Source organism: Xiphias gladius, chromosome 15 (genome assembly GCF_016859285.1).
Source record: "Xiphias gladius isolate SHS-SW01 ecotype Sanya breed wild chromosome 15, ASM1685928v1, whole genome shotgun sequence".
Classification (NCBI taxonomy): domain Eukaryota; kingdom Metazoa; phylum Chordata; class Actinopteri; order Istiophoriformes; family Xiphiidae; genus Xiphias; species Xiphias gladius.
Genome location: NC_053414.1, coordinates 9,548,037 through 9,565,529, shown reverse-complemented (window position 1 = coordinate 9,565,529; position 17,493 = coordinate 9,548,037). Strand labels below are relative to the sequence as shown.

The window sequence follows — 17,493 nt, the reverse complement described above, 5'->3', positions numbered from 1 at the left end:
CCTCTTGTGGAGCTGTGGGACACCGCATTTAAGGCAGTGGTTCCCAAACTGGAGATCACTATCCCCTCAAGGGATCCCAAGATAAATCTAAGGGGTCACATGATATTTAAAGATATAAGAAAAAAAGAATATCTGCTTTTCTACTGTTTTTAATTTTTTTTTTAAGTTTTCCTACTAAAATACTGTAATACTTTACTGAAGCTTTTCTCCTTGCTCTGCCAAAAGAAAGTTTTCTTTTTGGGTGTTTTTTTTCTAAGGTTTCATGGACTAATTCAGCACTAATTAGACTTTTGTATTTGTATGAAATTAATCAATAATCAATCATTTTTCATCTTTATGTCTATAAAAATCTTTTAAATGAACATTCTGAGATAGAAAAAAAATCACTTGGGCTGGTTGAACTGGTTACAGTCCACGTCCTCTCTAAGGCCAGAGCCTGTTAGGGGGGTTACCTCACAGGCTCAGAAACTGACTCATTTTAAGGGATCACAAGTTAAAAAGAAACAAAACACTAAGAACCACTACTGTTGAAGTATTGTCCTTCAAACCAAGATCTCAGATTTAATCCATGAGACAAGAAAAAGCCTCAAAACTTAAGTAACCCTGAGCAAAACACCAAACCCAGAGGTTTTGTCCTGTATCTGACCCATATTTTGATCATCAAAATGACGAGTGTTAGGGAATTTTCTATTGGGTAACGCAGGTCAAGCATGGACCTTGAGTTCTCAGGCGAAATAGTGGCAAATATTTCTGAAAGAAACAATGTCTTCTATCCTTGAGACATTGGGCAGCTGTCGGAGGTTATTTGGGGAAAACAGCCATTCTGATAAAAGTGAGGCAGCGTTGCTGTAGTAGCCAAGGTCAAAGGAAATGGCTGTTCTTTCCTGCCTGGACGCCATAGATTGGGGTCTGCTAGAATCCATTGACATAGCCAGATATCAGTGGCTCCAGACCAGGATGCTCTGATGTTTTACTGAAGGCTACATTGCAACATGATCTGAATTGGGTTTGACCATTGCTGGGCTTAAAGTATTTGCAGCCTAATCTGTAAAGGATAACTTGTATGGATAATTTCTCCATTCTATTTGGCCAAGCTTCAATAAATATTTTCAGCATAAGACATATTGGGCTCCTGAACACTTTCCTCGCTGACAAGTTGACCAATAATCAGCAAAATCTCCACGACGACGGGGACAAGCAAAAAGGAAAAAAAAAATCTCTGTAAATGATCAATAAATTATAATCCATATCACAATACACATTATCCCCTGCCTAAATCTGTCTTTGAAACTTGGAGCCAGCCGAAGAGCTCAAATCTAAAGACTAATTACCTTAAAGTTAAGCCAACATTTCTCAGTTCTTAATTTGCTCAGATCTGTTCCCGTATCAGCTCTGAATCTACAACTATGGATTTTTGGCTATATTTAGACTCATGATTGGTTGAGCTTTTTGTGTGCACATGCTTGGTTTGCGATTGTGTTTCATTTGGCTCCATCAGATAACAAAGATCTTTTTATTATGTTGATTGGAATCAGATAATTGGACTCAATTCTTTGTGTAATGACTGTTGATTCGTTGATTTAACTCCAGGGCTCGGCCCTTATAGTCACCAGGGATCCATTAGACACACACACACACAGAGGCGCGTTGTGTGTACGCTCGGCTTGGGGGTAGAGAGATTGCTTATTAATGGAAGTAGGTCATTTGCCCCCTCCCGTTGCTCACACAGAGCTGAGGGGCGGAGCCGCTGTACGCTGAAGATTATTTCAGCAAAGTTATGCTCTGGTTTTACGCTACGTATATGAATATGTGTATTTTTATACATAATCTGTGTCTGTGTGAAGGTTGTCACCGCTGCACCATGCTGCTCTGAGTGGTAACAAGGAGCTGATCTCTCTGCTGTTGGAGGCCCAGGCAGCAGTGGATATTAAAGACCACAAAGGTAAAAATGCATTTCTAGTGTCCTTACAACTCACTATGTTACTATGAAACAGGCACAAAACACACAAGGCAGGCTAGAACAAAAACAATCACAAAAAACAGCAAAACAAATATATATTTCCAGCTTCACCCTGTGTGACCAATAATAGGCTCATGTAACATAAGCTGAGCTTGTTGGAGATGCAATAAAAAATTCCCTGTTTAGTTTCCAGTCTTTATGAGGAGTGACAAATTTGTGTGCACAGCAAACAATAGACAATGGAAGAGAAGTACTTTCTGGTTGCAGGAACGAGAGCCAAGTGGAAGCAGAGCAGCCCAGATTTCCCCTTTTTCACCAGAAAATATCTCCTTCCCACCCTGGCAGATTCCATAAGAAGAAATCTCAGGGCAGATGGGAGATATAATCCCTCCAGGATGTTGGACTACTGTCTCTACACTCCCATTCAGTCATGCCCAGTATGTCTCTAAATATAGGCATATACCTGGCGGCCTTCCTTACCAGGTGGTCCTAGCTCCTCAATGGGTTTCTCTCCATGGAGGTGTTGGGGAAACCTCAAATCTTTCTTTTAGTACCTAACTAAAGCTCATAGTGAGCGTTGGAAACCTTGGCTTTTTGTGCTTCCCCTCTGTCTTCACTACAGTTCAGTCTAATGCTCACACTATTTTACATCCTGCACCAATCCACGGGTCAGTCTTGAAGCTGCTATGATCAATAATCTTATATAAACAATGGATCAAATGACTGTGTTTACATGAAAGGAGCCACTTGTGGTGACAAATGCACAGGGAAATATCCCCCTGATGGTGTAGTTCAGCTGAGCTCTACAGAGTGTCTGAGCGTCTTATAGCTCATTGTTTACAGTCTCTGTCCGGTCCAAAACTTGTGTTTTTATTCACTCTCAACGCTCTCGTTCACACTGTTTCCACTCGCAGCAAGGAAAGGCAAGTTTGTTTGTATTGTACCTTTCGGCAACAAGGAAATACAAAGTGTTTACGTGAGACATAAAAGGCACTGAGACGAGATACAAAGAAACATTAAGCAACATAAAAAAGACACACATAAATGGGATTTAAAGAGTAAAATAAAACATAAGATAACTAGAATGGCACTCAGTAGAGTGTATACTGAAAAATACCCTATCTGGCAATGTTAAGGAAAGTGATTAAAAAAATGACTGGATCCGTACCTTTAACCAGATCCACACCAAAATTTAGCTGGTGAACATAATAGCAGGTAGAGCATTTGGAAGCTTAAGAGTGAGCTGACAGAGACAACTTGTCTCTATGACACATGCCAGACCCAGTGGTAAAATATTACTGGGCAAGATTACTCAGATTTACTGACCTAGACATCCTGCAGCCCTAGACTTCTGTACTCGGTATCCTGTCAAGAAAGAGTTATAAACAGGAAACGGGAAGAACAACTATGTATAAAGTAAATCTGGAAGGAGTGCCGGGAACAAGGATAAGGGTATTTTCAAAAAGAGTCATCCCATTTAGTTGAGAATGCCGAGTTTCTGTGAGACTTTCGTTATTGTTACCAGTGCAAAAATATCAAATATGACGAGGTCATGATTCCCACTGCCCGTACTTAACTTGAGGGTGTAGTTTTCTCAGCATTGTATTTCATGAAAAACCACTGCCTGTCAAATAAAACACCATTCCTAATATGCACGGGGGAATATGTCCTCAATTCACAATATCTCTACAACTAAAGTTTCAGAAATTCAGGATGCACAGTCTGGGTGAATTCTTCCCTTGTCTTACCGAATCACCAGAACACTCTCTAGTAGCTCCTTCATTTGCCCTCACATCTCTTCATATACTGTACTCAGGCTTTAGCTCCTGCAACTCCTGCGGCTACTGTGCCTCTTTATTCTGCCAGCACCTCTCTTCTGAGTCAGGAGTACCTCATGCCAACTGAGCCTAGAGGGGCACTTTAGTCAGTTTGATAATGTGGCTCATCGCTGGTATCAAGACTGGGGGCCTTGGGTTGCTGCCATGAGAAACATACTCACTGCTCCTTGCAGCCACTGCTTCAAAGCGATCTTTAAAGTCTTCTGATTAGAGGCACTGGTTCATTCAACGGGCAATTTATGTGCTGTTCTCACCTGAGCTTTGCATCACCTTGCGTTTTCTGAATGGTTGAGCTGTATTGTCCGGTCCCCTTCAACCTACTCTGAGGTCTTGTTAGGCCACTTATAGGGGTTTTTCTTGTCTTGCCCTTTGATTGAAAGCAGTTTGTCTCGGATGTCCCGTGAGTGCGACGCTTGAAGTCCTCCCCAGGTCACTAAGGGTCACAAGCGTGTCAAACACAATAAGATTGCATTTCCAAGCGGGGCACTGGGAGCCTGTGCCTAATTCTGTTGCTACAGTAAGATATTACAGAAATGTTTGCAACAAATTGCATTCACTATCAGTTAATTTACTGATTGTTTTACTGATTCATCCATTAATCGTTTACAGATTGTCAGAAAATAGCAAAAATGGCCATCACAAGTTCCAGAGTTCCACAGTTTCAGAGACCATGGTGACGTCCAACCCACAGTCTAAAGCCCACTTTAATACTTAAAAAAAAAAAAACAGAAAAATGTCACATATGAGAAGCAGGAACCAGTGAGTTTTGCTTAAAAACAACCTAAACAATTAAAAAATTCATCGGTATAGTTGTTGATTAATTTTCTGTCAGTCAACTAATTGCTTCAGCCCTAATCCAAAAAGAAAATGGTTGATAAAATCAGAGCTCTTTTTGCTTGCTGTATGTCCAGTGGCAATCTGATTAGTTTGTGAAAAAAAAAAATTACAATAACTGAGTGCGTATTTGCAAAGATTCTCATTTTTTTGTATGTGTCCGTGTGCATGTGCTCATGGGGTCTTGTATGTACATGTATTTGGCTGTGTGTTTTGGTATGCGTTTGTCTGTGTGTGTGTGTGTGTGTGTGTGTGTGTGTGTGTGTGTGTGTGTGTGTGTGTGTGTGTGTGTGTGTGTGTGTTTTGTGTAGGGATGCGTCCTCTGCATTATGCTGCATGGCAGGGGAAGACTGAACCAATGAAAATGCTGCTGAAGGCCGGGTCGTCAGTCAACGGACAGTCAGATGAAGGACAGATCCCTCTCCACCTGTCAGCTCAGCATGGACATTATGATGGGGTAACTGTGTGCCTGTGTGTAAGTGTGTGTGTAGGTGTGTATAGTGGTCATGTGTGGGTTTTTTTTGGTTTTTTTTCTATTGGGTCTGTTTATCTGTTATGTGCGCCTGGTGATGCATGCTTGATCTTGGTTGTCACAAGTAAGATGTTTCTGTGTATGCGTGTGTGTGTGTGTGTGTGTGTGTGTGTGTGTGTGTGTGTGTGTGCACTCGCTTGTTACAGTCGGAGATGTTGCTGCAACACCAGTCCAACCCGTGTATCTCAGACTCAGCTGGGAAAACGCCATTGGACCTCGCCTGCGAATTTGGACGTGTCGGGGTGAGTAGATTGGACTGAAACCAAACAGAATTTGTATTTTTATTTAATTGCGTTTAAACTTTATTTAAGAAGGAAAGCCTCATTAGAAGTATCTTTTTTAAGAGTGCAAAGGCCAAGATGGGGAGCAGTAACAATACTTTAAAGATAAACAACGTAAGAAAATATATATAAGATAATCAGAATTAAAGGGAAATGTGATTATAATATGATGAGTATAATTTCTATACAAGTTATATTAAAGAATGCACCTAAATTGTACCTTAATGTTATAATCCTTAAGAAATCAGTTCTGGTTAATTTGGTAACCTGTGGTTACTCTGGTAACAGTAATTGCAGTTTAATACCACAAAGATCCCTCGAGCAGCTTCTTTGTCATAAACATCAGTAGTTTCCTGACAACAGCAGGCTAGAGGAAATTTGGTCGGAGTCGGAGGTTTGCAGCCTGTATCCTGCAGCTCACTGTGGCTGCTCCTCTTTTCATTACTCCCCGCAATATCTTAAACTGATCCGCTGACAAAAAATGCAGAAGACAATGTGTCGACAAAAAAATACACTGTCTTGTCTCGTAGACGCTTTTTTGATGAACAGTTCCCGTGTCTGCTAAACCCTTGAAAAATACATTGTGTTTCCTACACAAAAAAAGAGAGTATCTGATTTGCATAACCATTAACTTAATGCAGCTCTGATACAGTGCTAGGACAGTGAATAGTGCAGGGAAGAAAATATTTTAGGATAAAAGAAGAAAAAGGAGCGCTTCAGTAACCGAATGGGTACAGCACATGCTACAACATCGCAATGTCCACAGTTAGAACCCAGTCTGTGCTGCAGGTCATACCCTTTCTCTCTCCCCTGGTTTGGTGTCTGCTTTCTTCACTGTCAAATGTTCAATAAAGGGAAAAATACCCCAAAAGATAAATGAAAAAAAGAGACCAAATTAAAAACAGTATGCTAGATTATACGCATCATTCCCAATGAATCCCTCATTCCGCTTGAAGGCAATTTGAATCCCAATGCAAGAATCCCGGAGAGATAACTATGTAACTAAATGTAATTAATGTTAATGTAAACATGATATCTTGAAGGGCTATTGCTGAACAGTGAATAGTATCTACAACGAGAAACCTAAAAACAACCGAGGCCACTCCAGCACAATGACTTATTGAAACTAACACATCTAGATTCTAAAATACCCCAAATCATCTGCAGTTTTCAGACAGAGCGCACAATTTCTGCAGCATTGACTTGAATTCACATCTTTTCCAATTTCAAATCTAATTTTGCAGGAGTTTCCATACAGAGGGAGCAGCGTGCATAAAAGCTTTTTTTTTTTTTTTTTTTAACCTGATTTAGTGTGGACTTTTGGAACTGTTCATAACAAGGAGTCCATGTTGCAGGTATTACGTTTGTATAACTTTTACTGTGGATCCGTCTGTTTTAAGGTGGTCCAGCTCCTGCTCAGCAGTAACATGTGTGCAGCCATGCTGGAACCAAAACCCTCCGACCCCAACGGCGTGTCACCTCTGCATCTCGCCGCCAAGAACGGACACATCGAAGTCATACGGTCTGAAAACCTTGTCCTTTCAGTCTGCCTCTCTCTTAGTATGTGTCTGTCTGCATGCCCACTCTGTCTGCCTGTCGGTCAGTCAGTTAGTCCCTCTGTATGTCCACCTGGCTGCCCGATCGAATCTAACCTACAAATCTGTTACGGTATAAAGAAGATATAGGTCTGCACAGAAAATATAGAAACACTTCTATAGACACACTTTTATTTCCTTGCATTGATGTAGTTGGTTTGTAATTCCACAATGTCTTTTTGTATAGACTTGTTTTTGCTTAAAATTTAGTTTTTCATTTGTATTATTTTATAGACATATTTTATCAAAGATGCTATATAAATAAAGGTCAATATCATTATTCTTTTGTGCTGCAGGTTGCTGATTCAGGCCGGTATAGATATCAACAGACAGTCCGAGTCTGGCACAGCGCTACATCAGGCTGCCCTCTGTGGGAAGACAGAAGTAGTACGCCTGCTGCTGGATGTAAGTCTGTCTGTCTGTCTGTCTGTCTGTTTAATGTGTTTACATAAGCAACTGTTGTTATTGCTGCCTCTCTCTCCTCATCTGAGCAAGTTTACACCTCAGGAGTTGTCATTCATCCCACTGAGATGTGTGATGAAGCCTGTGGGTTACGTTTGCTTGTTACATAAAACTGTAGCTGACTGCCTAGCATTCTACCTGTCGTGCAATATTCAAACCAGCTCTGTTTTGATTTTTAGTCCTTTTGTCACCTTCAGATGAATAAGAATGCTGATGTTTAACCCTGCTTTTGAACAAGGGCCTGCTTTCAGTGTTCTCTCTCATCCTGCTGTATTTCACTTCTGATGTTATTGCTGAGGCAGCACACCCAACAAATGTTAGCAGCAGGCATGTACACAAAGCCAGACTGACACTGAATCATGGACGGATTATCAAACAGGCCTACCAGACACAGGCTCAGGGCCCTTGGGCCAGAGCCTGTGTGTGAAGTGACTGTTAATATTTCTTGTTTGAAAGTCACACAGCTCAGTTAAAAGGCACGGGATGATCACAAAGAGATGCAAAACAATCCCAAAGAGAGGCAGAACAACCACAAAGAGACTCAAAACAACCATAAAGAGACACAAAACAACCACAAAAAGCGATGCTAATCAACCACAAAGAGATGCAAAAAAGACTACAAAGAGACGCAAAAAGACCACAAAGAGATGCAAAAAATGACTACAAAGGAACACAAAACTACTACAAAGAGACACCTAACAACGACAGAGACACAAAACAACCGAAAAGAGATGCAAAATTACCAAAAAAGTGACAAAAATTTACCAAAAAGAGATGCAAAATGACTGCAAAGGGAAGAAAAATGACCAACAGGAGATGCAAAACTACCAAAAAGAGACAAAAAACAACGCATTTTGTTTGTGGTAATTTTGGGTGTCTTTCAGTGTCGAGGTCTCATATAGGTGGGGTGAGGGGCCTTTCACCTGACTTTACCGAGAGGCCCAATTTCTCATAAGCCATCCCTGCACCAGACACACAGTATATCCCTATTATGAACTCAATGTGCCACAATTTCACGTAGCAGCTTTAAAGGGCAAGTACTCTGTCAAATTCTGCGAGAACCCTCTCTGCCATGTTTATTTATTTTCCTTTTCATTTCATTTTTCTTCTCCACCTCCATCCAGAGCGGCATCAGTGCAGGAGTGAGAAACACTCTGAGTCAAACCGCCCTGGACATTGTTAACCAGTTCACCACCACACAGGCCAGCCGAGAGATCAAACAACTACTGAGAGGTGAGTGCATGCGTGGACAAGCGCCAACGCACACTCAGACATGACACGTATGACACGTTTTGACACGTACGCACAGACACTGTTACACACATTGCGTACTCTCTTCAAGCAGTGGGCAGTACCACAAAAAATTTCTTCGATATGATTAAATACCAACTAATACGAGTGGTGAAATCACTACTTTCAAAACGCATCCTTTTTATTATCGAAAGCAGGTAGTGTACTCTGTAGGGGAGAGTTGCCTTCAGATTTATAAGGTGAATGCATCATTAATAGGTTACTTTTGAATGTGCAATATTTTTCATTACCACCAACACCACACTAGACTCTGTTTATTACTAACTTACATGCATGTTAAAAGGCAGGACAGTTTTCAGTGGTAAATGACAGAAGTGAATTCGAGTGAATTTTTCAGAATGAGCGTACCTTTACTTAACACAATGGCACATTTCCACCCTTGATGCATAGAAACAAATAGTGAACGCACCAAGATTAGTGTTAATGTGCCTAGAGTATGATCCAACCTGAGATGTATTTATTTTGTTTTGTTTTGACTTTTCTTGCATCACTTTTTTGACACTTATAGAAAGACTCAAAACAAGACTTACTATCAGTACTATTGATACTTCCATATCGATCTTCCCATCTCCACCGCCTCCCTCTCTGTGCTCTTCTGCTCCCACCTCATTACTGCTCTGCTATCCGGAAAATCTCTGCTGCGCTCCTGTCCACTGCTTAACCCCATGCGTCTCTTCTGCTCACTCATACCTACAATCTGGTCTTGTAGATGCTTCGGCCGCAATGCAGGTGCGGGCACTGAAGGACTACTGCAACAACTACGACCTAACCAGCCTCAACATCAAAGCTGGAGACATTATCACGGTACATAGATCTACTAATAGTCCCCAAATACAATACATTTCTTAACCTGTTATCAAAGTGCTGCATGTCTGTCTACAGAACTTCATCTGTCAATGCAGCAAATATGCAATGTAGTTAATTATATTCTTTATGGATGTACATAGACATATAAACAGAGTTTTTAGCATTGGTAACAACTTTTGCAGCCTTTCCTAAAGCCTTTCCTATATCCCTACTAGCTTGTTTCAAACTACCGAGTTAGGGGTCTATAAAAAGGGGGGGATGGAGGTGTTTGTTCTTTTTTTTCAATTTCCAGGGACAGTAGGGTCACAATTTCTGATGGCCTGCCGCACAATTTCTAATGGTCTGTGATACTTGGCGTTTCTCATCGTCTTTAAAGACTGAATAACACCAAAACATCTATCGGGTGTCAACGGAAACACAACAGAATGAAATGCATTCAACAAAAATATGCAGCACCTAAATATTTCCAGGGCCGTTTTTTTCACCTGTTTTAAAGACTGAATAATGTTAATAATAATGTTGTACAAGGTAAAAGCCATGAAACAGCGCCCCCTACGGTCACACTTAATGTGGGCCACAAAATATGGTGTAACACCATAGCCTGGTTATAATGTGTCTACTAAGTGACACATCACCAAATTAAAACAAGTTTAGATAGTTGTTACTATACATTTACACAGTGGTAACTGCCAGGTGTAACTGTTGCGTAGGTAACTGAAGTAAATAACTGACGGAGCTAATGTTAGCTTGCTAATATATGACCCTTTTAGACTGAAGAGTAAATGAGGTAGTTTGGAATCTGGTCAGCTCACTGTGACACTTGATAAAAGGCTATAAAATAATGATATCAACTGGGAGAATTTAGGTTATGTTTTACGAGAATAACACAGTATACCTGACATTACAAATTGTTGTGCTAATAACGCTAGCTAGACAAACTAAATGACTAAATAACGTAAATTAGGTTAGCTTAATTGTATATGTCTCACTCATTCTAAAACGCAGACTAACTCTGAAACACACTTAATCCTCCATATATGTAGATAAAACAAAGATTGTCAGTTAAGTTTAAAATATCATTTGCATCCCTAAAACTGTTCTGTCATTCTACAGCTGGTGATACTGCAGTGACCTGTTAAGGGTTTATTACTTTTGACTATGGTGCTACAAGCATTTCCTAGCGACCTATTTACACACTGTTACGGTGTCTACTAGCTAAGAAATATCTAGCCAATTAAAATTTGAATGCTACTGCCCGATTTTGTTAAATCACTAGTTTGAAACTAGCCAGTACTATCAATTTAGGAGGGACTTTACACTCAAACCTAGTGATGGATTTATGTTTAGCACGCGGAGCCCAATCCAGTTATTGTTTTTGAGGCTTAAACGGGTGATAATCTTTGTCAACTGTATCTGTGCGTGTTGACAGGTTTTGGAGCAGCACTCTGATGGTCGATGGAAGGGCTGTATTCACGACAACCGCACAGGAAATGACCGTGTGGGCTACTTTCCCTCCAGCATGGTGGAAGTCATCAAGAGGGCAGGTGACCGCCCACGTCAAAGCTGTGTGTGTTTGTGTATGGGTGGGAGGATGTGAGCGTGCTTTCGCATATGTGTGAGTTCAGCAGCTGTTCTGTAGCTATAGCTGATCAATAGTTGTAGCTAGCTGCAGCGTCATTGGCCTCTTTAAACAGCCCATCTGTTTTCCCAACCTATCAATCATCTCCATTGATCACATACTCGCCCTACTGCTGTTTACCCTCCTCCCTACTCCCTTCCTCTTTATTTCTGCTCCCTCTGTCACCCTCCCTAATTAGTAAACCCGTCTAACCAACCTGCTCTCCTAGATTGTGATGCCTTTGTTCATTTTGTTTGTTGGCTTTATTGCTACAGTGACATTATATTTTAATTTATGGAGATATATTCCCTGTGGATATGTTGATGTATTGTTTTCTCATATTTTGATTTGAATCAGTTAGGATTTTATACATTTTCAGATCTGATTAGATTTGTTTTGTTTCAAGTTGACTGATTTGTTGTTGTTGTTGTTGTTGTTGTTGTTGTTGTTGTTTTGCACCTCTCTCCTCCTGGCTCGTGCCCAGGTCACTCCCCCTCCCAGCAGTGCCACACCCTCCTGCTCCGCAGGCCCAACCCCTGTCCCATTGCCTCGGTCAACGGACACTCATACCCCCCCTCCAAAGTCCTCCCCCTGCATCTGCCTCCCCCTCCTCCCCCTCATCCCAACACACAGTCCCTCCCTCGGTTCTCCTCTTTTGGGTACGTTCCTCTTCCCATCTCTCCTCCTTCTCTGTCTACTCCTCCTCTGTCCACTCCTCCTCCTCCTCCTCTCTCCACTTCTCAGGAGCAGCAGAGTCAGACAGGTACATACTGTAGTATCACTTTAAATCACAGATAAGCATTCTTTCCACACTGTTTGACAAAACCACATGTACAATATATCATCTATATATCTAGCTATCAGTATATATATATACTGTATTTATACAGCATTCAGCCACAACATTAAAACCGGTTACCGGTTTTAATGTTGTGGTTTTAATGTTGTGTGTATATATATATATATATATATATATACTAAATGAGAGATTTTGGTTTTCAATTTTTAATAGATTTTAATAAATTTGCAAAAAAAAACATGTTTTCACTTTGTCATTATGGGTTATTGAGTGTAGATTGGTGGGCAGAAATGTCCATTTTAATCATTTAAAATTAAATCTTCGATACAATTAAGGGTGCAAAAAGGTATATTTTTCCACTTACTCATAACGGTGTAGATACATTTCCACTGCCATTCAATTTCATTGGGAACTATTTTCTAGCAAAGGAAACAATCCATGGATTATTCTAATTTATATTCTAAACTATTTTTCTGAGAAGAGCTATTTGTTTTCAGTTTTTAAAACATCCTTTTTATATGCAGCAGTTACCACGAAAGAAATTCCATTAGCCTCCATTGTGATGGTAGAGCTCTCATTTAATTTGTGTGAAGTGAACCTTTAACTGAAATATTCAAATTAAAGGCACAGTTTTTATAACTTCACATGTTGTACATATTATTTAAAATTTGAGAGGCATTATTTACCATTTTTTATACATTTTCCTATAATTTTGCCTGAAATACCACATTTAATTGGATGCTTTATTTAAAATAAAGTCATGGTGTTTTGAGCGGTGCTTGTATGCGCAATATTTGTTAGTATTGTGCAAGCGCACAATGATTTACCTGCCTAAGGGTCTGTAGGGTTTTACAGAGAAGTGGTGCAACCACTATGAGTAATGTGTTTATGAATGCATAGGTGAGTGAGTGTATCTTTGTGAGCCTGTGTGCTTGATGGTGTCCATTTAAGAGTTAAACATATTTATATATGAAGCTATATTAACACATTATCATATGGGTCCGTGTAGCTGTTAAGTAGTTACTGCACTTTTAGTTTTAAGGACGTCTTCTAAAAATAGACAAAACAGTGGCCATAGCAAGTGTGTGTGTGTGTGTGTGTGTGTGTGTGTGTGTGTGTGTGTGTGTGTCTGTGTGTGCTTGTGTGTACGTGTTTCTGTGCGAGACAGGTTCGCGGACTGCAGAGTTGAGTCCTCAAGGCTCTCCGACCCTAGGACAGCAGAGCAGCACCAGTGAGGATATCTGGGTGCTACGCAAACCGCTGGCAGGTAAGCGGTGTTTCTGGGTAACGATGTGAAACTATGTATTTGAGGGACGTTCTGTGTAAAACACTGCACCCCTCAACGCGTGTGTCTGTGCTTGGAGGTGGCGAGCGCAGTGGCAGTGTGGGCAGTCTCGGCAGCGTTCGGTCATCGAGCAGCTTGCAGAGCTCTGGAAACACCCATGTTCTGACCACCCCTGCACCCAGTCCGCACCCTGCAGCCACACCAGGAGTCAACACACACGGCCTTAACGCTCCAGGCCTGCACGCACAAGCCGAAGGGGTGAAGGTAAGAGACTCCTCGCATTGATTTGTGCGCATGTATTTGCACGTCATGTTGCTACTGGATCTTTACAGAACAACAAGCATGTCATTTCTTGGAAATAACAAAGCATTTTCAGGAAATGAACACAACTCTAGCTAACAAGTCAACCACAATTCTGTTTCCTGCTCATTTTGTTTTTCCGTTGGAGAGATTAGAATCCCCCCCCCCCAAGGAATTTGTCCTTTTCATCAATCACAATGTAAAATTAGGCCTGTAATTTCCAACATCAACATTTCTGTCTAGACAAACTATAACAGCTCAATTCTACTGATAAAAACATCTTTTTGCAGCTCACATCACCTCTCATTTCTAATAGACTCGTTACATGAGATTGCGTAAGCATCTCTGAATATCATGTGTCAAGATCAACACAGGTGCCGGAACAGTATATCTTGGTGGAATAACAAAATATGCAAGTGAAAACTGTCAATATGTATTTTTATTACATAACAGATGATGCTTCATGGAAAAGTTACAACAGTGAGTTCTCCTAAACTACAAACTCATATGAGACTGAGTTTGAAAAACAAATTAACAACACTAACTTACTAACTAGGGTCAAAATACTAATGTGATAGAAACAGGGTTTGTCTTTAGTGAATTTTATTGTCTGTGCATAGTGTCGATTTTTTTCTCCCATTGCCCAGTGTGCTTTCATTTCATAATTTGTGAAATTCTGCACCCCCCAGGTCTGCTCTCTAACAGCTTCAGTGCATTCTAATTTAATTTTTAATCACTGGATGTAACTATTTTTAGGTAATTCCTAAAATTTACTGAAATAGCAATTAGCCAAATAGGATGTAGTTCCCATATTATGCTTGAGGCACGTCATCAGTTTTAAGAAGCAGTTATTCTAGGACTTCTCTGATAGCAGTATTGGTAAACTGCGGGAAATGCAAGAGGAAGAGGGTCACAAGCCTGTCTGTCTGTTACATGTGCACTCAGCTGAGTCACAAGGCACTTCTGGGTTTTGAATGATAATGCTTGACTAAATGTTTCATTCTGTGAGTGTGTGTGCCCACTTTTATGTGTGGTTAAGCGTGTTGGTGTGTGTTTTTGTGTCTTAGCTTCTGGCCACCGTGCTTTCCCAGTCGGTTAAAGCCAAGGAGCATCTCTTGGAGCAGTCGCAGTCTGTTGAGCAGTCAGCGAGTAAGCACACAAACTCATCCAAACGCGACCCAAAGGCAATATCCTCGGCTTTATTTGAAGTGATAACTTGTTTCATTTTTCATTGAAGTTAAAGGTCTGTTTTGCTGCTGCCTTCTGCTAATTAATCAAACAGAGCAGTGAAACTACAGAGATACAGATACTACAGACTTTGTCCCTCTTGCTAATAAAAGAATTTAAACCAGTGATCCAGTGAGCAGAAAAAAAAACCTGTGTGATTAGCCTGAGCAGCCATAGCTACCAGACAGTAGATGAGGAGTAAGACCAGAAAAATCAAAGTTCTTCACTGTAACATCCAAAGAGAAAAAAAAAAAAAAAAAATGAAAAGAGGAAGACAACTTAAGTGGGATTAAGCAGGGTGAACTTTAGAATATACAGCATTCAACCTACTTAACATAACCAAGGCCTGTACTGAATTGAACTGAACTTTATTAATAATTATATTGGACCAGGGCCTGCTTGTAACTTGTGAACTTTATTCCTGACAAGGCATTTACAAATTTACATTACTGTAAGCAGCTGCGCTCTTCTTATCAGTTGAGAGTTTGCTTGGGGCTACACAAAATGGGACAGTTACAATGTGTCTATAAATCATGATGGATGCAGTTATATACACACACACAGTATATTGAATAGACATTTATATGGTGTTTAAACTGGGGGACTGTGCTTGTAGTTGATTTACTAATCTCACTCTTAAAGAAGCATATAAATTATCACATTTTAATCTGCTATAATCTATGTCTGCTATGTCTAATCCGTTTAAGTGATATTTGGGAAGAAGACAGCCGGGCATGCAATGTTTTTCCACATTATTATCAAGGACTGCATAGGCAATATAAACCTGACTTGATTTGATTTCTCCACTGCTTCTCACCCTCAAAGACTGCACCTGATCACTAGATAACATCATTTCCCGGCTTTACGGCATTTTAAGAAACTTGAAATGCCGCAAAGAAACAGAAGTTCAAGTGAAAATTGATTTCAGAGGAGGAAAGGGTTCACACAAAGCTGTTCATTTTTTAATAATTAACTAGAAATAAATGCAGAAGTTCCATTTTCAGTAAATTAGGAAGTACAGTACGTCTTTTTTTTCCACTATGATTCGTAAATAATTACAGGTTCCTTTTTCTTGGGTAATCATTAGTTAAAATTAAACTCGGGACCAAGAAACTAAAGCTCTGCCAACCCATACATGACACACATATCTACATGAAATAAAAATCTGTCATGTGACATTGCTTCCTAGAACTTACTGAGGGCTAAGGGAAATTTGGGGACCTTTTTAGATGCAATGTAGCATTTATACAAATTAAACCCAAAGTTTTGCAAATAGAAATACACTGCCTATGGGTAAGGATTCATGTGAATACGAGGTGTGAACAGAAAAGAGTTGAATTAACAACATTGTCCTTTACTGAGAAAAGTAATATATTTCATTGTTTTTCCCTCTTCTCTCTTACCATTCTCGCCTGTTCACCTCCACCCCAAGGCTCTTCCAGTTGCACAGTCCATGAACAGCGGTCGTTTGAGCGGAAGGCAGAGGAGGACGACGGGAAAGTGAGTTTTGGAGTGGCGAATCGGTTCGCTCTGTGGACGCCTCTTTCTGTTGCTTCCGTTTCTTCTAAACCAACACTTTGGTTTGAGAGAAAGACATCTACATGGGTGGGGTTCAGGCGGTGGGCACAGTGAGGTGTCTGCCAGGGGCGGTTGAGTTGCACCTGAACAGATGACACCCTGAGGATGGGCATGCGAGTGTGTCACCATGGAGACAGGCAGAGTGACAGACACATCGAGGAGTCAGTTGCTGTCTTGCCTTCCGTCCCTTCACCCGACCCCTGCCCTCACACCGCACTGAAGACACCGTACACCCACATGCTGCCGCTCTGCTCTAGAACCTGCCAGTGGCTCTGTGTGTTCTGTGAAGCCGAGGGTCAAGTCCTCTCTGTGTGTTCTGGAGTCGAGAAGATGCCACATTCCTCGAATCGAGTATTTACTGGTTGCCAGGCGACAGCAGCGTCCCGTTATAGAAGCAAAAGCAGGAGTGCTCTTAGTGTGTCGTCATTGGTTGATCTCGTCCACCGTTCACTGACACTAAAGTCGTTCACAAAATAAAGCATGTATTTCAAAAATTCTCTGATTTGGCCTTTAAAGGGTCGGTTAACCCAAATTACAAAATCATTATGTCCACATTACCCTCACTGGTATCTAGCCATACTGGTAGTTTCATTTGCAGGGGTTATGAGATCCTCGGCACTGAGACTCCCTCCACTACATACAAAACAGGTAAATGCATATTTATTTGTGGTGCTCAGATCAGTGACATAACTGACAAACTCCTTCCGGAAACAGAAAACTTTACTCAGGATACTCCACAGCACTCACTCTGAAAAGTTTTTCTGTATCTTTACCTCCAGTAGTAAATGGTTCTTAAAGAAAACTATTGATGACAAGGTCTTTGAAACAGTCCCAATAAACGCAGTAGATCAGGTGGTGACGCTGCTTGGCCTTTAATTGTCATTAACTGCCCATCTCCTTCTGTCCACATGTTAAAGTGTCCATCATCGAGCCAGTTAGCCCAAAATATTTCTCCCCATGTGTCACTTTGGAGAAAAGCGTCAGCCAAATAAAAATAGTACCTGGAAAAACACATTGCTTTTAAGGATTTTCAAATGTTTCAATGTAATGAACACCGTGAATGAAA

At 40.7% G+C, this 17,493-nt stretch overlaps 1 protein-coding gene across 1 annotated transcript in view; it reads left to right on the top strand.

The window, feature by feature from the left end:
- si:dkeyp-9d4.3 (caskin-1) overlaps positions 1-17,493 on the top strand; it is a 50,743-nt gene that overhangs the window by 11,455 nt on the left and 21,795 nt on the right. The window contains exons 3-15 of the mRNA XM_040146604.1: positions 1,845-1,942; positions 4,944-5,089; positions 5,311-5,406; positions 6,846-6,967; positions 7,337-7,445; positions 8,627-8,735; positions 9,523-9,617; positions 11,050-11,164; positions 11,723-12,033; positions 13,163-13,304; positions 13,402-13,586; positions 14,690-14,771; positions 16,282-16,349. Of these exons, the coding sequence (XP_040002538.1) occupies positions 1,845-1,942; positions 4,944-5,089; positions 5,311-5,406; positions 6,846-6,967; positions 7,337-7,445; positions 8,627-8,735; positions 9,523-9,617; positions 11,050-11,164; positions 11,723-12,033; positions 13,163-13,304; positions 13,402-13,586; positions 14,690-14,771; positions 16,282-16,349 (1,678 nt within the window). The remainder of the gene's footprint in view (positions 1-1,844; positions 1,943-4,943; positions 5,090-5,310; positions 5,407-6,845; positions 6,968-7,336; positions 7,446-8,626; positions 8,736-9,522; positions 9,618-11,049; positions 11,165-11,722; positions 12,034-13,162; positions 13,305-13,401; positions 13,587-14,689; positions 14,772-16,281; positions 16,350-17,493) is intronic.